The following is a 26,272-nucleotide window of genomic DNA, read 5'->3' as shown; positions in this document are numbered from 1 at the left end:
CTCAAAAAAAAAAAAAAAAAGAAAAAGAAAAAGAAAGTTCCAAATGCACAGACTCTTGATTTCACTGAAGGGAGGTGGGGGTACTTGTTAGGGACACCCCATGTCAGTATTTTCAGGACTTTGCTGTGGGTCAGATTCTGCAGCGAGGAGCCTCAGTGTCCTGCCTGGAGGACGAAGACCAGGCTGTGTGCTGGGAGCCAGGCAGGGGACACGGGGGCCCAGCGCCCAGAAGCACCCTGCAGCTCTGCTTCCAGTGCCATGGCGGCGCCGCTACCTGGGTGGACTCTGGTGCGTGGAGGAGGGGACTGCCTGCCCATTCTGGGTGGGAGTCCGACCTGACTGCGTCTCATTTTGCCCCCACCTGGGACTGCTGGCTCAGGCTGAGTTTTTGGTGGTTCTTCAAGGTAAACCACACTGGTGCTCAGCTGCCATCACACACCTGGGATGTAACTCCCGTGTCTCTGAAGTCAGTTGCCACCCTACATGGACTTTTCAGCTTCAAAACCTGTGTGGATGTGGTCTCTATCCTGACTGCTACAACCTTGTGGGTTTATACCCGGAAGGGAGGGAGGGAGGGAGGGAGGGGGGGGGGGGGCGGGGGGGAGGGAGGGAGGGAGGGAGGGAGGGAGGAAGGGAGGGAGGGGGGGAGGGGGGGGAGGGAGAAGTCCCTCTCTGTTGTTTTAAGGGGGTTTCAGGAGGGGTGGAAAGTGGACGAATGTGTTTAGTCCGTCATCTTTAGCAAAGCCGCCAGCACAGGAGGAGCCTGGCAGTCAGTCCCAGGAAGCCCAGACCCCTCAGGAGCATTCCAGGGCCCGGTGCAGAGCCCACCTGCTCTGGGAAGGTTCCGGAACTCATCAGACAGAAGGGGTCTCCCCTTGGCCTGGGTCTCAGGGCCCATTCTGGCTGTTTTGGCCAGACTTCCAGGTGTAGTTTTATCTTCCCCAAAGACAGCCACTGCAAGGCCAGAGTCTTAACCGAGACTTTCTGACGGCCTCCCCTCTCCACTCTGCCAGCCTCAGCCCCTACTTGGCTGCACACACAGTGTCTAGTGCCCGGCAGACTTTGTTGCTGGCTGGGGTAAAGGGAGGGCGCACCGGGAAGCCAATGCAGCCACGGCAAAGGCTTGGAGGAAAGGAGCAGAGTGCGAGGGGACATCCCTCTCTGTCATCTCCGGATTTCTTTCCACCTGTTACTGAAAGTTTCTTGGATTTTTGGTGACAGGGTCTCATTCTCACCCAGGCTGGAGTGCAGTGGCATGATCTCGGCTCACTGCAGCTCTGCCTCCCAGGCTCAAGCGATTCTCCCACCTCAGCCCTCCCCCAGCTGGTTCTCCCATCTTCTTCCTGGGTCTGAGGCCCCAGGGTGGTTGAAAGTACAGGAAGGCTGGAATGGAGATGTTAGCTGCAGGTCACTGCACCGAAGAGGCTGGTTTAGGCCCCACTGGTCCCCCCGAGGCACGGCCAGCCTCCTGATGAGGTGCAGCAGGCATGAACCCTTGGGCCCACCATCCTTTCAGGGGGTTGTGGAAATTTTTTTTTTTGAGACAGAGTCTCCCTCTGTTGTCCAGGCTGGAGTGCAGTGGCGTGATCTCGGCTCACTGCAAGCTCCGCCTCCTGGCTTCACGCCATTCTCCCGCCTCAGCCTCCCGAGTAGCTGGGAACACAGGCACCCGCCACCATGCCCGGCTAATTTTTTGTATTTTGTTTAGTAGAGACGGGGTTTCACCATGTTAGCCAGGATGGCCTCAATTTCCTGACCTCGTGATCCGCCCGTCTTGGCCTCCCAAAGTGCTGGGATTACAGGCATGAGCCACCACACCCAGCAATATTTTACCTTTAAAACAGAAGAAAATGTACTTTTACTCAAAGAGAAATTTTAATATATTTATCTATCAACAGTCATAAAGTATAATTTTAAACTTTTTTGCAGAAGAGGCCCACCAAAGCCGCAATGCATCCATGCCCCATGCCCAGGGCCACCCACATCTCGGGTCATGCCTGATGGAGGTTGGAGTCCTTCCCTCAGAATAGCTGGGCCCAATGTCACAAACACTGCCCCATGCAGGGTGCTAGGACCTAGAGAACATGGGTCCTAACCAGGAACCCCAGGGTCACTGCAGACCAAGTTCCAGGAGCCCTGAACTCACCAGAGCAGAGGACAGCCTTGTGGGTTGAGTTCCTGGAGAGGAGATGCGAGTGAGCTGGGTCCTGAAGGATGGGCCATTCTAGGTGAGGGAAGCCTCAGTGGACACAGAGGCATGAGGGAGGGGGTCTGCCCAGTCCCAGGGGAGAGTGGGGCCTGGCCTGGTGTGAGCAGATCCCAGTGCACAAGTCAGATCAGGTGACAAAACCCCAGGATGATCTCAGCTTCCAGAGGGTCCTGTGGTGTGAGCATTTCCTTCCTACCCTGGGGTCAGGCTGCCCAGCAGGTTTAATTGGCACAGAGGGATGGCTGTCCAATCTGTTTTCAGGCCTGGAAGGGTCTCTGAAAATCAGGAGGAAACTTCCTGGCACGAAGAGAAAAGTCCAGAGTTTAAATCTTTGCTGCTGTGTGATCTTGGGCAACTTGTTAAACCTCTCTGAGGCCTGGTTTCCTCATCTCCGTAACAGGATCACGGATACCAACTCTTTGCCAGGTTAAATGAGATTACATGTCAGCTACATGCCTGGAACATAGTCAGAACTTTTTTTTTTTTTTTTTTTTTTTGGAGACGGAGTCTGGCTCTGTTGCCCAGGCTGGAGTGCAGTGGCCGGATCTCAGCTCACTGCAAGCTCCGCCTCCTGGGTTTACGCCATTCTCCTGTCTCAGCCTCCCGAGTAGCTGGGACTACAGGCGCCCGCCACCTAGCCCGGCTAGTTTTTTGTATTTTTTTTTAGTAGAGACGGGGTTTCACTGTGTTAGCCAGGATGGTCTCGATCTCTGGACCTCGTGATCCACCCGTCTCGGCCTCCCAAAGTGCTGGGATTACAGGCTTGAGCCACCGCGCCCGGCCTTTTTTTTTTTTGATACGTAGTCTCGCTCTGTTGCCCAGGCTGGAGTACAGTGGCACAATCTCGACTCACTGCAAACTCTGCCTCCAGGGTGCACGTGATTCTCCTGCCTCAGCCTCCTGAGTAGCTGGGACTACAGGCATGCACCCTGAGATGGGATTTTACCATGTTGGCCAGGCTGGTCTCGAACTCCTGACCTCAGATGATCCACCTGCCTTGGCCTCCCAAAATGCTGGGACTACAGGCATGAGCCACCGTGCCCAGACAGAACCCACAAGTTTTTTTTTTTTTTTTTTTTAAAGCTGAGCTGTAAACCTTCATTTGAAGAGATGGGGATCAGAGAGATTTATGGGCCAAGGTCGCCCAGGGGCACCTGGGAGGTGGGACTTACAGAAACACCAGGTCAGGGACAGTCACGTGGTCTTGGGGGCAGGCCAGAAGGAGGCTGTCAGCCCCACCTACCATCAAGCCCCTGCAGCAGCATGTGGGTTTCCTTAGGTTCCAGATGGGCTGGCCTCCCTCTGGAAGCCCGGATTTGTGACTCTACAGTGAAGCTAAGGACTCTGTATCTTCACTGCCACCCCCTCTTCATGGCCAAAGGACTGGCTGTAGAGCCTGGCTCCCCAGCCCATGTGATGCCCAGTGTGTGCGGTGCCCTCAACACCCACAGGGAGCCGCCTACATGCGACGGCACGCACGCTTAGAAAGGCCTTTCTGATACAGAGCTAAACTGTCTCCCAGTCACTCTGCCCAAGCTCCTTAACTGGTCTGTGCTTGCTTTTCCACATCTGTAAAATGGGTGCCAGCAGTAGGACCCAGCGAACCTTCAGACACAAATACCTGCCCTTCAGGGGCTGGGTGAGGGCTGCGGGAGTGAAGGCTTTGCAAGCTCCCAGCAGGGCACCTGGCCCTGAGCAGTGGAGAGTTTCGTTAGGATCACCTGGGTCCCGCAGCCGGGGATCTGCTGGGGTTTCCTATGAAGCGCGGGTCTATAAACCTACAGGATTGACACGGCTCTTCCTGAAGCATCAATTTACTTAATGAGTAATTTCAGAATGTTACTTTTGAAAAGATAATGCTATTTTTGTACTCAAATGGAACACAAGAATTTGACTGCAAAATTCACCTGTTCAAAATAAATGAGACACGTAATTTCTTACAAACCCCAAAACTCGGGGTGTCCCAGGGTGGGGGTAGTTTTCTGTAGGGTGACGACATATCCTGCAATGAAGTCCCGGAAGCCCTGCTCTGGGCAGTCCATCTATTTGTCCACTCATGTTCTTAGACACATCCCAGGGGCCGGCCCTGAGCTACTGGGATGCCTGGAGGAGCATCCAGGTCTGGGGGGAGTGACTCCCACACAGCAGGTGCCCAGAGGTAGGAGGCTGGACCCACAGAAGGTTCTGGTGTCAGTACAAGATGGCTTTGCTGAAATGCCGAGTGCAGGAGCTTAATCGTGGCGCATGTGGAAACCAGCCATGGGCTCTCAGGCCCACTCCTGCCCTGCCCTGGCCCCTCTGTGATGGGAGAACCAGGACAAGAAGGGGCTGGATCAGGTGACTGGTCACACAACCTGGGGTCCTTTCACCTTTCTGGGGGTCTCTGAAGGCAGGAATGGAGTCTGTGAACTGGTGTCAATACTTCTCAAAGCCGGCTGTCAGACACTGTGTCTGTCCCTGACGCGGCCGCCCAGGCTCGTGGAATGCCAAGTGCCTGTCTCTGCTCGGGGCTGACATCACCTCTGCGTGGGAACAGAGCCTGTGCTCATGCGAACTCATCGGGATTGGCAGAGATCTGCATCCTTGTTTGGTTCCAAAACGGGGGGCCCAGAAGGAGACTCATGAAAGATGCCCTTGTCGACGGAAATTTCAGGAGCTTGGCCCATAGCCTCTGTCTTCGCTTAGGCTGTGAAGAGGCCAGAACCACGCCCGCTGCCCAAGAGCTAGGCTCTGAGGAGGCTGCAGGTAGCACCGACTCAGTACCTGCTTCCACCAGGGTCCAGACCACGCCCTCATGGCACAAGAGTGCCCACAGGCATGTGGCGGATGGGTGGACATCTCAGCTAACGCTCTTACCACCTGTCCCTGACTCTCCATCAGTAGGACAAGGGCAGATCTCACTTCTTACAGCTATGGCCACTCGATGTGTTCAGCAGTCTAAGTGGGTCATTGCCTCATTTTGTACATGAAAAACCAGCCGAAGTAACTGCCCAAGGTCACACGACCATTCCCTCTGTCCCTTCCTCCCTGACTCATGCCATGCCTGTGAGAGAGGCTGCTGCGTGCCTGACTGGGACCTAGTGGAATAACAGACAGAAAGCCCTTGCCATGGCGCAGGCGAGAGGAGACACGCATAAAGACAGAGAGTGTCCTACGAGGAAACAACAGGGAGACGGGCAGTGGGTGGCGGGGTGGGGGGTCAGGGAAGGGCTCTCTCCAGAAGGGGCATCTGTGCTAAGACCTGAAGGACAAGAAGGAACTAGCCCCACAAACAGCACAATTGGGTGCTTTTCCCTTTGATGTCTGAGCAGCCTGGAGTCGCTCCAGACAGGCCCTGCTGCCCCCACTGCCAATGGCAGAAACACCCCGACATGGGAATCATGGGGAGCCTGCTCTGAAGCTCTGCTCCTGGCTCTGCCGCCAGCTCCCGGCTCATGAGAGAATGAGAGGACCAGACCAGGATGGTATAACTCCTAGTGAAGATGGCTCACAGGTGCTGCGGCGCCCCCAGCCCCCAGCCCACCTGCCCCTGTCCTGGGACAATGGGATTTCTGAGGGCTAGGACCTCGGTGGAGCCAGGGACTTAGCTGGGTTTTGGGAGAGACTGGTGTCTTTTTTTTTTTTGAGATGGAATCTCGCTCTGTTGCCCAGGCTCTGGAGTGCAGTGGCACTATCTCGGCTCACTGCGAGCTCCGCCTCCTGGGTTTACGCTATTCTCCTGCCTCAGCCTCCCGAGTAGCTGGGACTACAGGTGCCCGCCACCATGCCTGGCTAATTTTTTATATTTTTAGTAGAGACGGGGTTTCACCGTGTTAGCCAGGATGGTCTCGATCTCCTGACCTCGTGATCCGCCCGTCTCGGCCTCCCAAAGTGCTGGGATGACAGGCGTGAGCCACCGCGCCCGGCTGAGACTGATGTCTTAAGAAACGAGAGGGTAGGGGCAGTGGGTGGGGGATGGGTTTCCCTGGTTCCATCTGATCCCACCTCAGTGCTTTCCCCATGGAGGCTACGGGAGGCAGACAGGCTGGAGAGGGCCACGTTGGCCCACCTTGTGTCAGATGCCACATGGGGATGCGGATGGTGGTAGTGACTCTCGCCCAGGGCTGCAAAGCTCCGCCTGGCTGTGCTGTTCGCTTTTCTTACCTTGACTCCTGGCCCCTTAAGTCCTCAAATCCACTCCTGAGCTTCTCCTCTTGGCTGAAACAGCGTCCTTCTCACCTTCATTTCCCTCCAGGAGACAGGTTCAAGTGCAGTAAATAACACCAAGGCTAGGGACAGAGGACACAAAGCCAACAGTGCAGCACCTGGCCCCACACTGAGGGCAGAGCAGGTGCTGGGAGAGGCCTGGGGCCTAGAGTTGCATGGTGGCCACTTGTGACCAGGACTGTGCTTGAACCTGTCTGTGCCTCAGTTATTCACCATGTCTCTCTCGGGTGGCAGGGCTGACACCACAGCTCCAGGAGTGTTCAGGGGCCATAGTGGTCCTTAGGACCCCTGGCGGCTTGGCTGCGGAGGCTGAGAAGGACAGATCCTGGAAGGAAGCTCTGCAGGCACAGTCCCTGCCCAGCAGAGCGGAGCGGGGGGACATCCGGGACCCTCTGACCACACCAGACAGAGCGTGGCTTTGTTCCTAGGCAGATGCACTCTTTCGGTTTCTGTTGCAGAGGCTCTTCTTAGAGGGATGAGTTCTTAAGTCCCAGAAAGCAGGATGAAGTGCTCTATGGACTGGTATTTATAGAAGATCCTTCCCCAAAGCAAAACCCAATAAAGCAAACTAGCCGGCAAAGAGGGCAAGGCCTCGCCCTGGTGACCTGAGCACTGGGTGGCTACAGCACCACTCACACACCAAGACCCTAGGCTCCCTCTCAGCAAGAGTGGAACTGGCACCACAGCCCTACCACTGGTCATGGGCCAGAGGGCTTGGCCTGCAGCAGGGAAACCCTGTCACCCCCTCCAGATGTGCATGAACACACCTGGGCCGGAGAGTGGGCCCAGGAGGTAACAGGCAAGCCATGTTTCCCCTGGGCTGTGGAGGTGGCAGCGTGGAATGCAGCCAGAGGCCTGGGTTCAAATCCCAGCCCTGCCACTTAGCAGCCTGGTGAGCGGAGTTCTTGAACCTCCAGGGGAGTGAAGAGGGGAGGCGTCCACCTCCCAGGGCCGCTGCGAGTTACAGGAAACATGAGCAACAGCACTATTAATATCACAATGTGTAATGCCACCATTTATTACTTCTTTACTGCATTAAAAAAGTGACCCTGTTTCTAGAGACCAAACAGCACCACAGAGGCATTCTTAGAAGAGAAATCCTTTTTGTTCCCAAGCCTTTGTGACTGACTTTAAACCTTCTCACCTGCAGAACAGAGATGGCTTCAAAGTGGGGGGTGGGGGAGTGAGTGAGGATCCTGGGCTGAGACCTGTTTTTCTTCCATTTCTGCTGTGGATTCCCGCAGCTCCCTGGTTCCACACCAGGCCCTGCTCTGCCGTAGGAAAATGGATTCCTGGGTCACAGAGCTGTCAGGCCTTTGACTTTGCAGAGACCAAGCACCCTGGAAGCTGTGCAACAGTGGCCAGTCGCTGGTGGGCTGGTCTGGGACATGGTGGGCAGGGAGACTGGGAGCTGGGGAGGGCGTGGAGAATCCAGGGGTCCCTGGATACTAACTAAATGGCTCAAGTCTGAGCTCTGGCTGCCCCACTGAATGTGTGGCTTGGCCAAGGTGCAATTCTCTTGGCCTGCTTCTTCCTCTGAAACAGGAGTGGCAATCCTGGCCGACAGCCCTGGTGGCACCCCCTCCCCACTGAAGGCAGAGAACCTGTGTGAAATAGTCTTAACTCTGGCCCAGGGCCGGGCCAGCCCAACCCTTCTCCTGTGCCTCCCAGGGTAGTGTGTCTCAAAGAACCTCTTCCCTCCTGGAACCATTTTCCACTCTTCTTTCTTTCAAACAGGTCCCCCAGCCTGACTCACAACCCCTGCTTGCTACCCTCAGCCGGTAGAGGACCCTCATCAGTGGTAAAGAGAGTTCATCTCAGCCACCTGCCAGCCTATGGTCTTCGCAGCACCAGAAGGAAAACGCAAGGCGACACTGGCTCACCCTGGCTCAGGCCTGACAAGAGCAGCCCCCGCCTCAGTCTGCCAGGGTCAGTCCTCACCTCTCCCGCATGCCCGGCTCTGGGGAGGCCCAGGCTGCCCTCCTCTGGCAGCTCCAGGTCTCTTAGACCACTTCCCCCGGCTCCTTTCCACCTGGCCTGCCCCTTCTGTGGCCATCCCAGGTCCCGGATGCTGCCCTGGTCCTCCCGAATGTTTACCACAGATGACACAACCAAAGCAGGACCAGGGATGGGGACCAGGGACAGACGTGGGCACCAGCCTGGGTTCCACTCTGGACGTAGGAGCACAGGGCCGAGAGGCCGGAGAAGCGGGAGGCTACTGTCCCGAGGTGAGGGAGGTGATGGTGGGAGGAGGGGTGGGCTTGGGACAGCAGGGTCTACTGGGCCTGCGACACTCAGGGTTCACAGGGCACCTCTTCCTGCTCTGCAGGAGGCTGCTGGGGAGGCTCGGGCGGCTTGCAGGACTGCTGCAGCTTCTACACCTGGCCCTCCGCTCTGAGAAAGGGCGATGGTCCTGGCTGAGGCCCCCTGCGAGGAAGTGGCCTTCAGCTTCCTGTGTGGTAACAAGGTGTGAACCACAGGTCCAGGTTGCACTCACACCCTCTACTGCCCGGCGAGCCACGGGATAGAGTCTGCTGCGGGCTGAGGACGAGGTGCCTGCTGGCCGCTGTGGCACAGGCAGATGTTAGGAAAAGGCTGGACCCTGTCCTGCCCCACGCCAGGCCCTGCTTGGGCTGCATTCCCCGGCTGCCCTATGGTGCCGTCACCACGTTCTGCTCGCCATGGTCCACGCTCCAGAGGCGATAAAACTCAGCAAAGTCCACGTAGGGTTCAACACGGCCATCCTCACCAGGCGGGAGCGAGTGGGCGGGCCGGGAGCGGAAGAGGCCCCCGTCGGAGCTGGAGCTGCTGCTCTGCGTGTGAGTGTTGGTGGACTGCAGGGTTAAGGTCGGGCTTTGGCTGCGGGACAACAGGGGAGGGAGTCAATCAGGTAGCAGTCAGGTCAAGGGGAATGGGGCAGTGTGGGGATAGAATGGCCCCTGCCTCTACCAGCCCATTGGGTCACAGGTCTTTCTGGCAGAGGCGACCATAAGAGCTGGCCCAGGCAGATGCTCTTAGGAAGAAATAAAAAGTCAAATTTTGAAGCACCAGCTGCATGTGGCTACTTAAATGAACTAAATGTAAAGAAAATGGGGCCGGGCGCAGTGGCTCATGCCTGTAATCCCAGCAGTTTGGGAGGCCAAGGCGGGTGGATCACCTGAGGTTAGGGGTTCGAGGCCAGCCTGGCCAACATGGTGAAACCCCATCTCTACTAAAAATACAAAAAAATTTAGCTGGGCATGGTGGTGTGCGCCTCTAATCCCAGCTGCTCGGGAGGCTGAGGCAGGAGAATTGCTTGAACCTGGGAGGCAGAGGTTGCAGTGGGCCAAGATTTTGCCATTGCACTCCAGCCTGGGCAACAAGAGTGAAACTCTGTCTCAAAAAAAAAAAAAAAAAAAGAAGAAGAAAATGGAACACTCGGTTCAAGTGTCTAATAGCCACAAGTGGCTGGAGACGCTGTGACGGGACAGCACCCACGCGAGCACTCCCGCCATCACAGAAGTTCCCCGGGTGCAGCTGAGCCACCGACTGTCCATTACCATCTCTCTAAACCTGTCCCAACCCAGGCCCTACTCAGCAGGGCGGGCAAGGTGTCTTCTTCTAGAAAACCTTCCTTCGCCCCTCCCCTTCACTCTCTTCTCATCAGCTGGGTGGGGACAGGCACCCACCTTCTGTCACAACTGGAACTGCCTGTTAGCGCTGCCCAGCACCAGCAGAGGGCTGGCCCATGGCGGGACCAACCACCTCGGCTCAGACGCTGAAGGGAGTGAGGAACACAGGCAGCGGAGGAGGGCGGGCTGTCCCGCCTTGTCTAGGGCCACAGCAGTCCCACTCTGCTTTGTGGACACAGCTGGAGGACTCCTCCAAGCAGCCCGGCAGGGGTGCTGGAGAGGCCACCCCTACTGCGCTCAGGAAGCCCACGGAGCTTGCTCGGTCTGTCAGGCCTTTCTAGCCCCGTGGCAGCAGTCGCAGCATCCACGACTCAGAGGCAGAGGGAAAGGAAGGCCCCCTGATGAGGCAGAGGTAAACAGGCCACCCACCCCCTCCAGGGCCTTTCTAATTGGCCACATCCTGCGCACTCCATCCTCAGAGTGGGCTGGGTGTGGCATCTCTATCATTCCATGCAGGGCTGGAATGTGGAAACCAGATCCGGGTCCCCTGGTGTGGGGGGTGCATATTCTACGGAAGTGAAGGGGGTGGGGTGTACTCAGGCGGGTCTGCGGGCCGGACGGGGCCTAGCTGCATCCCCCTCAGGCTGCTGTCTCTACCTCGCCCCCTGCCCAGAAACCACAGAACTCACTTCAAAGCTAAAATCAGGCACATTAGCCAGAAAGCACGGGCTCTGACAAGCCAGTACAGGCCAGACAATGTCCCCAAGCAAGGACACCACGGGAAGTCACCCCATATCACAGGAAGCCACCCCACATCACACCCAGGTGGGGAATGAAAAGAGAACCTTCCACTGACTGAAACTAGCAGACCGGCCCACAAGAAAATACGAGAAGTAGGCTGGGACCATCAGCCACCTGACCGAAAACCCCGCCTGCCTCAGTTTCTAGGGAGACTTCCTTCACCAGGCACGGAGCTGGGGACTTCCAGACCCCAGGGCATCTTATCCACAAGCCTTGGCCCCATGGTCATTTCTGTCCTGGTGCCACAGGACACCCATGGGGGGACAGGGCTAGGGGTGGCTAAGTGGGGGAGGGACTTACTTGGTGAGGGTCGGGGTGGCTTCATCCAGGGTGGAAGCGCTGTGAGCCCCGTTGACCATCTGGCCCTGGGAGGGCATGACAAGGGAGAGGGTCACGCTGGTCTTGCTGGTGCTCTGGGCACTGGAGTATGGCACAGACACAGGGTACACTCGTCCCCCTGCAGCTTTGGGAGGAAGAGAGTGGGGGCCTCAGGCAGCAGCTGAGGAGAAACCCGGGTTAACAGGGGCAAAGCTGCTCCCATGGCCTGATGGGGTGGTGCCTGAGGGCTGAGTGTAAGTGTCGGCCATGCCTGGCTCCCCAAGCCCAGAGAGGCCCCCTGCCCCTTGGGACAGCTCAGGAGGAGTGTCCCTTGGCAGAGACTCTTCCAGGCTGGACTGAGAACTCCCTGTAGCAGTAAAGCCAGCAATAAAGCCTGCTGGTGCTCGAGTTGCCTCAAGGAAAGGGTTACTGCCTGGCTTCCCACGGATGCTTTTTTTTTTTTTTTTTTTTTTTTTTTTTTTTTTTTTGAGACGGAGTCTTGCTCTGTCGCCCAGGCTGGAGTGCAGTGGCCGGATCTCAGCTCACTGCAAGCTCCGCCGCCTGGGTTTACGCTGTTCTCCTGCCTCAGCCTCCGGAGTAGCTGGGACTACAGGCGCCCGCCACCTCGCCCGGCTAGTTTTTTGTACTTTTTTAGTAGAGACGGGGTTTCACCGTGTTAGCCAGGATGGTCTCGATCTCCTGACCTCGTGATCCACCCGTCTCAGCCTCCCAAAGTGCTGGGATTACAGGCTTGAGCCACCGCGCCCGGCCCACGGATGCTTTAATCCAGAGGATAAGTTTGCTCCCAGTTGAGGCTGACCCAATAAAAATATGGTTGCAATAACAACGGCCAAAGAAACTTCAATAACCCTGGTGTCCATGGGAGAACAGATCTGTCTGTGGATGCCTGAGCTTTATCTAAGGTTTGCTTGTTTAAAACAAAGAAAAAGAAATGCAGCCCTCGGGAACCGAAGGTCTTAGTGCTGAGCAGCACTGTGGGGAGCACGGGAGAAAGCAGCCTCCTGTCTTCCTGAGAACTTGGTTGAAGAATGACACAGGTAGAAAGCAAAACGTCCTTCTCCCTGCCCTGCTCCAGTGCAGCCCAGGGACAGAGGCGCCCTGGGGCCTGACCATTTGTCCACATGCCTCATCTCTTCCAGGTCCCTTCATTCTTCAGCCTCGGTTTCCCCCTCTGGAACACAGGGGTACCACCTGTCTTTAGGGTTGCCCATGAGGACTGAAAGGAATAATGCAGGCTGTGCGCCTGGCACACGGTAGGCACTCAATCAGTGGTGGCCATCATCTCTACTACGTGGCTTCAGGGCTCTGTGAATTGCTTGCTGGTGCACTCAGGTTCTGGGAGGTTGCCGGGGCAGGTGGTATTAACCTCATTTTACAGACAAAAAAGCAAAAATCAACATGCAGCTCAGAGAGACTGAAAGTCAGAGAACCTGAATTAGAGCCACAGAGAGCCAGGCCCCCTGACTCCATCTCCATTTCAAGCAGCCTCGGGGGCTCTGCACCCACCTCTGGCCCCCAGATGGCATCCCCAGGCACTGCCTGTCTGTACAGCACACGTACCTGGGGCCGGGCTCGCTGTGGGCTGGCTCATTTCACCCAGTGGGTAGCCAAAGTTCCTCACCAGCAGGGTCATGTCCTCATGCCGGGGGCAGAACCTGGCACGCTCCCCACCGCTGGCGAAGGTGTCGCTGTGGATGCGCTTCACCCGGTCCACCACGGCCTGGGCCACTGCGTCCAGGGAGGTCTGCTTGGCAAACTCAGTGTCAATCATTGCAGCAATTTCCTGGGGGAGTGGGGAGGAAGAACCTGGTAAGGAACACGGTGTGGCCTGGGGGGCGTGGGCCATAATCTCAGAGCCTAAAATCAGGAGATTTAGCGGTCAATAGCGCAGCAGGGGAAGGAAGTGCCTGCCAGCCAAGTTTGAAATCTGAGCCTTTCAAGGTATTCAGGATAATCCTTCTGGAACTTTCCCATTAGGAAGTGTGTGCCCTTGTGATTGCTCTGGTTGTTGGGTGCACACCTCTAGGATGGGGAGAACATCCATCTCACTGGGTGAATATGAGGATTAACTAACAATGCTGTGAGAGCACTCTGCCAGCCACTAAAAAGCCCAGTACCTGCCAGGCACAGTGGCTCACGCCTGTAATCCCAGCACTTTGGGAGGCCAAGGCAGGCATATCGCCTGAGGTCAGGAGTTCGAGACCAGCCTGGTCAACATGGTGAAATCCCATCTCTACCAAAAATACAAAAATTAGCTGGGTGTGGTGGTAGGTGCCTGCAATCCCAGCTACTCGGGAGGCTGAGGCAGGAGAACCACTTGAACCCAGGAGGCAGAGGTTGCAGTGAGCCAAGATAGCGCCATTTGCACTCCAGCCTGGGGGACAAGAGCGAGACTTCACCTCAAAAAACAAAAAAAAAAAAAAAAGCCCAGTAGCAAGTGTCATTATGATGAAACACTCTTTCCTGGAACAAACTTGTTGTAGGCGATGTTATACATGCTAGGATTTTGTCAGGAACTGGGGATACAGAATGAAAACAGGGTCCGTGACCTAAGAGAAGTCCCTGTCCACTATACAGATGTTCCTCAATTTAGGATGGGGCTGTGTCCTGACAAACCCACTGTAAGTTGAAAATATCATAAGTTGACCAGGCGCAGTGACTCACACCTGTAATCCCAGCACTTTGGGAGGCTGAGGTGGGCGGATTACCTGAGGTCGAGATCGAGACCAGCCTGGCCAACACGGTGAAACCTGGTCTCTGCTAAAAATACAAAAATTAGCCGGGCATGGTGGCACATGCCTGTAATCCCAGCTACTTGGGAGGCTGAGGCAGGAGAATTGCTTGAGCCCAGAAGACGGAGGTTGCAGTGAGCTGAGACTGTGACACTGCACTCTAGCCTGGCCAACAGAGCAAGACTGTCTCAAAAAAAAAAGAAACAAAATATCGTAAGTTGAAAAAGCAGTTAATGCACCTAATCTACTGAACATCATCACTTAGCCTAGCCTACCTTAAAATGTGCTTAGAACACTTCTATTAGCCTACGGCTGGGCAAAATCATCTAGTACAAAGTCTATTTTATTAATATATAAGAAAATATTGAATCTCATGTAATTTTTTTGTTTGTCTGTTTTTTGAGACAGAGTCTCACTCTTGTTGCCCAGGCTGGAGTGCAGTGGTATGATCTCGGCTCACGGCAAGTTCTGTCTCCCAGGTTCAAGCAATTCTCCCGCCTCAACCTCCTGAGTAGCTGGGATTACAGGTGTGTGTCACTATGCACCAGATAATTTTTTTTGTTGTTGTATTTTTAGTAGAGATGGAGTTTCACCATGTTGGCCAGGCTGGTCTCAAACTCCTGACCTAAAGTGATCTGCCCGCCTCGGCCTCCCAAAGTGCTGGGATTACAGGCGTGAGCCACCACACCCAGCCAAATCTCATTTAATTTATTGAGTACTGTATTAACAGTGAAAAACAGAATGGTTGTAGGGGTATTGGAGCACGGTTCCCACTGAATATGTATCACTTTCGCACCATCGTAACGTTTCTTTTGGGTGGGGGTAGGAGGGCAGGGGCAGGTAATAGGAAATGGCCTGTACCTGGTCCTGGTGGGCTCAGTTTCATCACTAAGCAGCAACATCACCTCCGGCAAGACCCTGAACTCTATGAACCCCAAATTCCCTATTCTACGTGGAAGTAAGCCCCTGTCCCTCTATGTTATAAGGCTACTGGAAGGAATGGTAAGCTTATATAACAGGTGAAGAAATTAGAACACAGGCTGGGCGTGGTGGCTAACACCTATAATCCCAGGACATTGGGAGGCCGAGGCAGGTGGATCATCTGAGGTTAGGAGTTCAAGACCAGCCTGGCCAACATGGTGAAACCCCATCTCTACTAAAAATACAAAAATTAGCCGGGTGTGGTGGTGGCGCATGCCTGTAGTCCCAGCTACTCAGGAGGCTGAGGCAGGAGAATCACTTGAACCCAAGAGGCGGAGGTTACAGTGAGCCGAGATTGCACCACTGCACTCCAGCTTGGCCAACAGAGCAAGACTCCATCTCAAAAAAAAAAAAAAAAAGAAATCAGAACACAGGGACCGGGGGATAGTAAGGCACTTGAGACTTTTTCGAAGTAAATCTGCATTCAATCCAGCAATCCACTACTGGGCATCTACCCAAAGGAAAATAAGTCATTATATGAAAAAGATACTTGCACACATATATTTACAGCAGCACAATTCACAATTGCAAAGATATGGAACCAGCCTAAGTGGCCACTGACTAATGAGCAGATAAAGAAAATGTATTTATAATCTATGGAATACTATTCAGCCAGTAAAAGGAAAGAAAGAATGTCTTTTGCAGGAACTTGGATGGAGATGAAGGCCATTATTCCAAGTAACACAGGAGTGGAAAACCACAAACTGTATGTTCTCACGTATAAGTGGGAGCTAAATGATGAGTATGCACAGGCATACGGAGTGATATAATGGAACTTTAGAGACTCAAGGTGGGAGGGTGGCAGGGGTGCTAGGCATAAAACACCATACATTAGTTACAGTGTACATTACTTGAATAACTGGTGCACTAAAATCTCAGAATTCACCACTACATAATTCATCCCTATAACAAAAAACACTGGTACCTCAAAAGCTATTGAAATGAAAATTTACACATTTTAAAGAAGACTTTTTCCTCATGATATTGATTGATTGATTGAGAAGGAGTCTTGCTCTCTTGCCCAGGCTGGAGTGCAATAGCACAATCTCGGCTCACTGCTACCTCCGCCTCCCAGGTTCAAGCGATTCTCCTGCCTCAGTCTCCCAAGTAGCTGGGATTACAGGCGCCTGCCACCATGTCCGGCTAATTTTTGTATTTTTAGTAGAGATGGGGGTTTCACCATGTTGGCCAGGCTGGTCTCGAACTCCTGACCTCAAGTGATCCGCCTGCCTCGGCTTCCCAAAGTGCTAGGATTACAGGCATGAGCCACCGCGCCTGGTCAATACATGACTTTTAATTAAAAAGGACAAAGCAGGCTGGGCACAGTGGCTCATGCCTATAACCCCAGCATCTTGGGAGGCCAAGGTAGGAGGATCGCTTGAGACCAGGAGTTTGAGATTAAGCTGGGCAATACAGTGAGACCCTGTCTCTACCAAAAAAACAAAACAAAACAAAACAAACAACAACCAAAATTAGCCAGGTGTGGTGGCACACACCTATAGATCCAGCTACTCAGCAGGCTAAGGCTGGAGGATCGGTTCAACTCAGAAGGTTGAGGGTGCAGTGAGCCGTGATCACACCACTGCACTCCAGTCTGAGTGACAGGGCGAGTCTTAAAAAAAAAAAAAAAGTCAAAGCAGATAATGTTATCTTCCTACAAGAATCACAGACAGGAGGAGGAACACAAACTGAACTTATCTTAGCCAGTCAGCAACTCAAGGAGGTCAGGGAAAGGTAATTTTCCTTTCAGATCATCCCTAACATGACTGTCTTGAAGTCACACTTTGGTGACTCCAAGGTGTAAGAAAAATAAGCAGCCCCCCAGCTGAGGGCCTATGTTTACCACGCCTAACCTCACTGCGATCTCACAAAGGTAGATGTTACCATCCCCACCGTAGAAATGAGAAGTGAACTGCCGGGTGTAGTGGCTCATGCCTGTAATCCCAGCACTTTGAGAAGCCAAGGTGGGTGGATCATGAGGTCAGGAGTTTGAGACCAGCCTGGCCAACATGGTGAAACCATTTCTACTAAAAATACAAAAATTGTCCAGGCGTAGTGGCTCACATCTGTAATCCCAGCACTTCGGGAGGCTGAGGTGGGTGGATCATGAGGTGTGGAGATCGAGACCATCCTGGCTAACGTGGTGAAACTCCATCTCTACTAAAAATACAAAAAAATTGGCCAGGTGTGGTGGCGGGCGCCTGTAGTCCCAGCTACTCGGGAGGCTGAGGCAAGAGAATGGCATGAACTCAGGAGGTGGAGCTTACAGTGAGCTGAGATTGCACCACTGCACTCCAGCCTGGGCGACAGAGCGACTCCGTCTCAAAACAAAAACAAAAACAAAAATTAGCTGGGTGTGGTGGCAGACGCCTGTAATCCCAGCTACTTGGGAGGCTGAGGCAGAGAACTGCTTGAACCCGGGAGGCAGAGATTGCAGTGAGCCGAGATCATGCCACTGTACTCCAGCCTGGGTGACAGAGTGAGACTCTTGTCTCAAAAAACAAACAAACAAAAAAGAAATGAGAAGCAAACTGTAAACTGTCTGCCACTCAAGGAGGGCAGTAAAGCCGCCAGGCCCTTGGCAGGAAGTGATGGGTGTGGGAGGGACTCTGCAGCCACAGCTCTGTGCAGCAGGCCACATCTCTTTCTGTGCTCTCTTCCTGGCCCTGGCCCCTTCCTGGCCGTCCCACAGTAATGCTGTGCCCATGGCAATTCACATCCATCTCCCCCTCGTCCCTTCGGGCCTTGCTCAGGCTCTGAGGACTAACACTGCTTCAAGCCTAAAATGAGTCAAGTTTTTGGGTGGAATGGGTGTTTTTAGAGCTCTGGGATTCTCCTTCCCCCAGCTTTGAACCCAGGGATGTCTGGTGACGGCCTCTGAGAATCACGGCTCTAGAAGGCTCGAGCACATTGCTGTGCAGGCCAGCCACGCTCGCCAGCTGTGGGCTTGGCTGGACCCAACTCACCTGGTTGGCCTGCCCAGGCCCATGGGCTGCCTCTAGGGCCTTGTAGAGCCCCTCTGACATCAGCACCAGGAAGCCTGTCACCCCATCCAGTGGCTGTGCCCCGTGGATTTCTGGCTCTGCGATGATTGGTTTGGACTTGGCGGCGCTATGGGGAGAGAGTGGAAGGAAGAGCTTTGCTTGGAACAGCACCCAGGTGGATGCTGATTCTGCTGAGGGAAGGAATCTACGCCCAGAATGTAAAACAAAACACACAACCTGACAAGAGGAAAAGAAAGAAAGAGAAGGTCAGAAAAATAGACCCATCTTCTTATAGCAGCTGCTAAACTAAAGCTTGGAGGGCCATGAAAACTGGCAGACAGCTGAGGTCAGGATGGCAAAGGTTGAATGCCCGACTCTGGCCTGTTCCATACATCCTGTTCACAGGGCCTGGTGGTGGCAGGGCAGGGCGTGGGACAGCAAGAGGGAGGCGTTATCCCTGGGAGCCCACGCCTCTTGCTATCATTTGGGCTTTTCCAAAACAGGTAGCTCAGACCCGAGATACTCTCCATGTGTACAGGGATCCTTCAGTGACTGGGGTCAGAGTCATTACATGCCAGCACACGTGTATGCACATGGAAGTAAGCACATGAGGAGGTGCTGGCAACACCATCCAGAAGAGCGGAGTCTAAGGACTTCCTGAGGGCCATCAACCAAGGCTGGGTCCTGAGAGCTGTCATTACACAGAATGCCACCAGCCGAACTGCAGGGGAGCAGAATGAAGAGATGGGCACCTTTAACGATAGCAGTGAGGGGTGTGTAAATGTATCTCCAAACTCATCAAGTTGTATGCATGAAACATGCACAGCTTTGTGTATGTCAATTATACCTTAGGGTTTAAAAAAATGGAAAAGAGGGATGGGCAGGACACACCAGCACCTGGGAGAGGCAGGACACATGAGCACCTGGGTGTTCTGAAAAGGATGCCGGGTCCTCGGCCCCCATCACACACACACACGCGCGCACATACACAGAGACACCATGTGTGTGTATACGTGCATGTGGCCAAATTTTGGAGCAGGATACACAAGAAACAAGCAGCCTCTGGCGAGGCAGCGAGTCCTAGAGCTTGGGGTAGGAAGACTTCCTTTCCCTGTACAGACCCCAGCACTGTCTGAAGTGTTTTATACAATGGATGTACTTTCCAATAAAGGAAACAGGACCCCACAAATTAGGGACAAACATTCGAAACTCAATTGCCTAGACTGCATGAGGGCAAGGAGTTCTAACATGCACTTTCTAGGCCATGAGGCCTGGCCTCTGCTGATGGGAACTCTGGGTGGACGTGCCTATCTCCCCAACCAACACTTCACATACAGGTTACTGGGTGGTTAAGGACACATATTTCAAATTCAGCCTGCCTGAGTTCAACCCTATAACCAGGGTGGGCTGTCTGGTATCTCCATGCCTCAGCTTCCTCTTATGAAAATGCCTCTAGGGTGATGGCAGTGACTGCCTCAGGGGGTCTGAGCAGGAAATACACAAAAGAAGTTACGCCCAGAGCTCTGCACAGGCTCCGCCTCATGATCATGACTGCCCATTGTGCTGCCATGAGCATGGGATGACACCCAGAGTGTCCTCAGAGGGAAATACACAATTCAACTCATACCTCTGCTGCAGCCATGGGCAGCACGGACCAACAGGCCTGGTCTGTCCATCCCACGCCAACGCTGGCTTCGCCTGCCTCCCTTGTGGCACTAGTTGCCTCAGCTTTGCCCCAGCTCCTCAACTCCACCCCTTGTCTCTACAGTACCCAACTCCTGGCCTGCTGGGTCTAACCTGCCCCAAACCAACCTCCCTGGGAGGAAGAAGAGTTTGCTTGGGCTCTGAACTACTTTGACTGTATGTCTGTCACTGGGGTCTATGGTCTGCATCTGCCCCAGGCCTTCTGGACCTTTTTTTTTTTTGAGACAGGGTCTTGCTCTGTTGCCCAGGCTGGAGTGCAGTGGCATGATCATAGCTCACTGTAGCCTCAACCTCCTGGCACAATCAATCCTCCCATCTTGGCCTTCCTAGTACCTTCTGTTCTTTCAAGCACAAGGGACAGCTGGGCTGGCACCTACCTGAGAAGGTCAATGTCCGTGTAGCCATATTTGACCTTGTAATCCCCGATCCGCCGGGTGCTCTCCTGCCCACAGATGATCCCCACCTGCTTGATCTTCCCGGCGTCCAAGCCTACGGAGGGAAACAACGCAATAATCCTGCTCTTTGTTCACAAAGAGGAACACAAAGAAGGGGACAGGGACACAGCCATGGCAAGAAGGCAATAAGGACCCACATTTTCTTATGTCTGCTACTTCATTCCACTGAATAGGAAATGAAGACACCACCAGGATGCTTGGGAGAGCAGCTGACCCAGAGCCCCTGGTGTCCTCAGTCCCCACGCCCATCACAACATGCCTCACTCCGAGCCCCTCCTTCAGGCACCACCCAGCACGGAGGAGCTTGCCTGCCATCTCCCAGCCCATCCCGTGTGTCCCACATCTGCCTGGAGCTCACTGGGAAGGGAAGGAGCAGCTTGGCAGCAGCTGGGCTCCCTGGACTTCTTTGGCCTCTTTCAGTCTCCATCAATAACAGTAAATGCCTCCTGTGTGCCAGGCACTCCAGGAAGAGTTTCACATGCACTAACTCTGAATCCTCCTAGCATCCCGGGGTAGGTTATTATTATCCTTATTACACGGAGTGGGGGGGAACGGAGGCACAGAAGACTTAAGTAAGTTCCAATCACCAACCAGTAAGCAGCAGAGCTGGGATTGAACCCCAGGCAGACTGGCTAGGGAGCCCAAGGTCGCAGCCTCTCTACCACACGCCTCTCTACCAAAGGCAGGTGAAGGGTGAGCCCACAGGGATCAGCTTCCGCTCCCACTCACCCCTCGGCCAGGTATTCTCCCCACTTACCCAGCTGCGAAAGGCGGAAGAGCTCATCCTCGTTCTCTGTGGTGTGGTCCACGTTCAGCTGTGTCACCTGCAACCCATCCACTGTCGATTTGCATAAAAGTGCACGGTTTGTACCTGTGGCAGAATGTGAACAGCTAAGCAAAGACCAAGCAGAGAGAGAAATAGGACATACTGGGAAGGCAGAGAGGGAAAAGGCAGGCATCTCACACGTGGAAATACCTGAAATGGGCAAAACAGGCTCAGACCAACCAGGTGAGTCACCAGTTAGGGACAGTTGATGATACGAAGGAATTGGGTTTAACTTTTTCAGTGTAATCACAGGATTATGATCTTATAAAACAGAACTCTTCTCTAGAGATACAGACTGAAATATTTACAGAACACATGACAGTGTCTGGTGTTTGCTTCAAAATAGCGAACGTGGGGACAAAAGGCCACAGGTAAAAGAAGGCTGGCCACAGTTGATAACTGCTGGGGTTGGGGATGGGCATATGAATGTTCATTAAATATCAGTCACTCTATTGTTCTATATTGTGGAAAATTTTCCACGAGGGTATTAAAAAAAAGGCAGTATCATCAGAGGGGTCTCCACAGAGTTCTTTCTACTGTAACCTGCACCTAAGTGTCTGGCTTCTCACAAACCCCAATGCCCCTGTCACCTAGCCCCATCTCGCAGCTGTTCATGCAAATGCTGGTTGGTTTGTCATGGCCAGGTAACCTCTTCCAGAAGCAGTGGCCCCGACTCGCCCAGAACGAGTTAAGAAGCAGAATAGGGACTAAAGGTCAGGACACCTGCCTCCCATCCTGTCCCTTCTCCCTTCCAGCTGGGACTGAGGCATCACTGTGGAGAGGGACATACCCAGATGGTCTCAGGAGACCGTGGCTTTAAAGTGCGTGAAGTCTCTGGAAAGCAGATTGTCAAATAACGCACCAGCCCCCGTGGCTGACCTCTCCCCAACCCTCCCTGCCCTGGGACAGGAGGGGGCTCACCAACATTGGCGACGTAGAGCTTATTGTTGAGAAGGACCGCCACAACGGCCATGGCCCCTCCCGAAATTTCCCTCTCCAGCGTCTTGAGTCTCTCAAGGATCTTCTGATACTGAGGAGGCAGCTGGTGCTGAGGCACTCCCTACAACCGTCAGCAGAGGGTCAGGGCAGAACGGAACTCTGGACCATCCTCCCAGCCTCTCCCTCTCTGTTCTTAAGAGCAAAGATCCGAGGGCCCGGAGGACAGACAGACAGATGGTCCATGGCACAGCCAGGATGAAGCCTGTGCTGCAGTTCCAGGGCGAGGTTCTTCCAGGAAAGCCGGAGATGGCCTAACTCACAGCACGGAGGTCAGCGCTCCAGGTGGCAGTGGGCAATGTGAGCAGGTGGGTGACAAGGGTGGGGACCCATTCAGGTTGAACCACAGGGAAAAGCCCTTTCTCATGCCCACCACTGCCCAGCCACTGTTGAGCTTTAGCGTGTAGCTGCCCACAGCAGGGCAGCGAGGTCTCTCACCTGTGGCCGCCCAGCAGGGTCCCCCATCAGGAACTGCTCCCTAACTCCTGCTGCTCTGGCCCAGTAATGTTAAGACAAAGTAGATAAGTCCATGCTCCCTGCAAAGCTGGGCCTGGACTTGACTCCCCTGGGTGTCAGCTGGGGAAATTACCTCTGGCAATTGCGACTGGAGGCTTGCCTTCTCAGCCAAGGCATCATCAATGGACTCCAGGAAGCTCCTCTCTACGACATCGAAGGCCTAGAGGGACACAGGACAGGGCAAAGGCTGGTTCAAAATACCACTGTCACTGGTGCTAAAATGCCCTCTATTCATAATAGCAACAGGTTCGCTGTATTCACTGCAGGTCCTCGTGTGATGGGGCTTTCCCCGTGTCAGTCCTGCCTCTGGCCCAGCACTGCAAGGCACCAGCTGCTTCCTGGAGATCACTGTCTTTGACAAAGGCCTTTAGCCCCGCAGGGGTGTGCGCCCTGCAGAGGCGGCACTGCAGAGGGCTGGGGCAGGAGACAGTGCGGAAGCTAAGAGCAAAAGCTTGGCGTAGGCCCGGCTGGTGTGACCTCCGGCCCCCTCACTCTCACACAATGGAGGTTAAGTGTTGTTCCGGGGTGTGGTAAGACAGTCCACCCTGGCACTCAGCAAGGCACCTGCTCAGAGAAACTGCCGGGCCTATGACAGCTCATATGATTACTACAACTTCTTCCTGGGAGCCTTCTGGCAAACCCTGCTGGCCCCAGGACACTAGTGACACTGACACCTTCTCCCCGGTGTGAGATCTGCTGAGAATCACTGGCAATGGAGCCTGAGGCTGCAAAGGGCAGGAAAAGGCTGGCACCACTGTTCTCCGGGAACAGAAGCCCATCCTCTCATCTAAAATGGGCCTGAAACATGCTCCTGAAAGGAGATGCTGGGAGGAAAGCTCCCAACAGCACAAGCAGAAGGGTGGAACCAGACAACGAGGGCAGCAGCCCCTCAGAAGCGGGAGGCAAGGTCTTTCCTGAACGCCCAGGGATGCCTCCTGCACCTGGAGGCTGAGCACCTGACCACATAGGAAAGAAAGAGGTAGCTCTAAATGATCCCATTTCTACCAGGCCTTGCCCTGTTCCCACCTCACACCTCTCTCCGAGCTCACATCCCTAAATGCCCCCCGTCTCCAGCAGTACCTCCCCTGCCAGCCACTGAAGGCCTGCTGCTCACTGGCTGGTCCTGGACTCCTGTTGGGTGGCGGGGGAGGCCTTAGCTGGGAGCTGTTCCTCCACCGGGGTGAAGTTGCCAGCGGAATCTTCACACCAACCCTGGCAACATGCTGGCGGTGCAGGGCCCAAGCCCTGGGGTGAGGGACATGATGTGGCTGGGTCACCGCCAGCCCCGGCACCATTACCTGCAGCAGCACGCGCCGCACATCGGCCTCGGCATGCTCAGCATTCAGCTGGCCCAGTAGGAGCTCTGCGGACAGCCGCTGGGCCACAAAGTTGGTCACCCGGTTGCCATCGTAGCCGTTGAAGACCCCATACAGGAAGCAGTTGTTCTCACTCCTGGAAGAGGGAGAGGGCAGAGGGAGGCCTGAGGCCAGGGTCTCATGGAGGTGGAGGGAGAAAGGGAAGGGAATTGGGGGAGGCTAAAGCTACAGCAGCTGCAGCTTGGGGGGCCCTCTTGGGTCCCCTGCTTTGGCCATCATTTCACTCTGGCTATGACCTTCTGAGATACCCTCCTCCCCATGCTCGTGCTACCCCATCACAGCAGGCCCTAGGCTGGTCTGAAGCCCCGCAGTGTAAAGGACAGCAGAAGAGGCCACCTCTCACTGGCCACATGTCACTTGCAAGCCCATACGAGAAAGCTGCAAGATCGGTGTCTTTCCTTGCTTGCAAACCAACCAACTCCCTGGGCCCAACACAGAAACACTGGCACACACACCTGAACTTGAGCCAGCTGTCCTCTGGTGGGTGGCTCTCAGTGCCCTTGCCATCAGCAGAGTAGCTGCGGTTGGAGGCTGAGCCAACCCCAGAGAGGTGGCAGAGTGGCAGGTCATCTGTCCAGCTTGGCTGCTGCTCCTGGGGAAGGACACCAGGAAGCTGTGAGGTGCCACCACGTCTGCAGGGTAGACCCCACTTCACCTACTCCTTCTGCAACAAAAAACTAGCAGGCCCGCAGCCCTACACAGAGGGTTCCACTTCCTTCTGAAAAACAGTAATGTTTGTATGAACAGACACCTGCAGAAGGGTTTGCTGTGTTTATGGCTAATCTACAAACTGGTTCCCCAGGAAAACTGAAAGACTCCAGCATTCCCAAATGTCAGGCACAGCAATGGCCTCCAGGAGTGAGCTGTTATGAAACCTAGTGAAACACACAAATGTCGCAGACCCTTGGCAGGAAACTCTGGGGACCCCACCTCTTACTGCACTGGCTCCAAAAGCACACCAGAAAAGAATCCCTTGAGCACTGGTTACCAACACTGCAGGCTGCAGGCCCCACCCTCAGAATGACTGATCTGGGCAGGGCCCAGGACATCTGCAGCACAAGCTGCTCCCCATGGGTGATGCTTTCAGGTGACCTAAGACCCAGCCTGGAGAAACTCCAACTTATAAGCTAGTCTCAGTCACTCTTCTGGCACTGGGACCTCCAAGCGCCAGGGAGAGTAACTGAGACTGGCTTTTAAGTCAGAGTTTATGAGCTAGTTTATAAGACATCCTCATGCCACCCCCAGAGTCCTCTCCCATCTCCCCTGCCACATCCTTCCCTCCCAGTCCTGAATGCCTGCAGCCCTGTCCATCCTCTGCTCTTTGCCTCCACATGAACACCCCCCTTCTTCTTCCCTAGCAATTCCCCGGGTCCTTCGGGACTCTCTGGCTCAGGAGTCAACACCTCAAGAGGTCTTCCTTCAGGATGACCCTCCCCAGGATTGGCTGATGGCCCTCTCACATACCCCAACAGCACCCTGGTCCCAGCACCCCTAGGATCTCAAACGCCCATTCCACCCCATAGGATCTCAAACCAGGCTGTTCAGCATAGTCACTGCAGAGCTTTAAACACACTCACACAGCGGTCCAGGCCCTTGCCCCAGCCCTGGCCCAAACACAATTTCTGAATTTCCCAAATCTCCCTAGGGTACCTCCTGAGCATCCGTATTTTTTAAGCTCCAGGAACAACTTTGACGCAAGGCCCAGGTGCGATTCCCTGCCTCTCCCGGAAAGCTTGCCCCAAATCTGGGATCCTACGTGAGAACCGCACCTTGTTCACAAGGGCACTCCCAGGACCACCGTGCAGAACTAGAGCAACCTGGAATAACTGGGAGAACCACAGTTCAATTTCGAGGACAAGAAAATTTGTATTGGCTGGGTGCAGTGGCTCACACCTGTAACCCCAGCACTTTGGGAGGCTGAGGTGGGCAGACCATTTGATGTCAGAAATTCGAGACCAGCATGGCCAACCTGGTGAAACCCCATCTCTGTCTCTGTTAAAAACACACAAAAATTAGCCAGGCGTGGCAGTGCAAGGCTGTAATCCCAGCTACTGGGGAGACTGAGGCAGGAGAATCGCTTGAACCCAGGAGTCGGAGGTTGCAGTGAACCGAGATCATGCCACTGCACTCTAGCCTGGGTGAAAAGAGTGAGATTCTGTCTCAAAAGAAAGGAAAAAAGTATTGAAAGCTTTATTGAAATATTAAACAAACACAAGCTAGAGCAATCAGATAAGAGAAAGAAATACAAGGCATCCACATTGGCAAGGAAGACGCTAAATGATCTTCGTTTGCAGACGATATAATCTTACATTTGGAAAAACCTAGACTCCACCAAAAAACTATTAGAACTGATTAAACAAATTCAGTAAAGTTGCAGGATATGGGCTGGGTGCAGTGGCTCACACCTGTAATCCCAGCACTTTGGGAGGCCCAGGCAGGTAGGTGGTTCACAAGGTCAGAAGATCGATACCATCCTGGCTAACACGGTGAAACCCCGTCTTTACTAAAAATACAAAAAATTAGCCAGGCATGGTGG

The 26,272-nt window shown here is 54.2% G+C and overlaps 1 protein-coding gene across 2 annotated transcripts in view; it reads right to left on the bottom strand.

The window, feature by feature from the left end:
* Positions 1 to 4,007: 4,007 nt before the first annotated feature.
* TAB1 (TGF-beta activated kinase 1 (MAP3K7) binding protein 1) overlaps positions 4,008 to 26,272 on the bottom strand; it is a 37,716-nt gene continuing 15,451 nt past the window's right edge. For both annotated transcript variants that reach the window (XM_023221947.1, XM_023221949.1), the window contains exons 2-11: positions 24,192 to 24,328; positions 23,659 to 23,812; positions 22,434 to 22,520; positions 21,770 to 21,908; positions 20,780 to 20,893; positions 19,945 to 20,056; positions 17,846 to 17,990; positions 12,727 to 12,949; positions 11,128 to 11,290; positions 4,008 to 9,274 (exon numbers count right to left, since the gene is read on the bottom strand). In XM_023221947.1, coding sequence (XP_023077715.1) covers positions 9,067 to 9,274; positions 11,128 to 11,290; positions 12,727 to 12,949; positions 17,846 to 17,990; positions 19,945 to 20,056; positions 20,780 to 20,893; positions 21,770 to 21,908; positions 22,434 to 22,520; positions 23,659 to 23,812; positions 24,192 to 24,328 — 1,482 coding nt within the window. In that variant the 3' untranslated portion in view covers positions 4,008 to 9,066. The remainder of the gene's footprint in view (positions 9,275 to 11,127; positions 11,291 to 12,726; positions 12,950 to 17,845; positions 17,991 to 19,944; positions 20,057 to 20,779; positions 20,894 to 21,769; positions 21,909 to 22,433; positions 22,521 to 23,658; positions 23,813 to 24,191; positions 24,329 to 26,272) is intronic.

This window comes from Piliocolobus tephrosceles, chromosome 19, assembly GCF_002776525.5.
Source record: "Piliocolobus tephrosceles isolate RC106 chromosome 19, ASM277652v3, whole genome shotgun sequence".
In the NCBI taxonomy this organism is placed as follows: domain Eukaryota; kingdom Metazoa; phylum Chordata; class Mammalia; order Primates; family Cercopithecidae; genus Piliocolobus; species Piliocolobus tephrosceles.
This window is presented reverse-complemented; position numbering and strand designations above follow the sequence as displayed.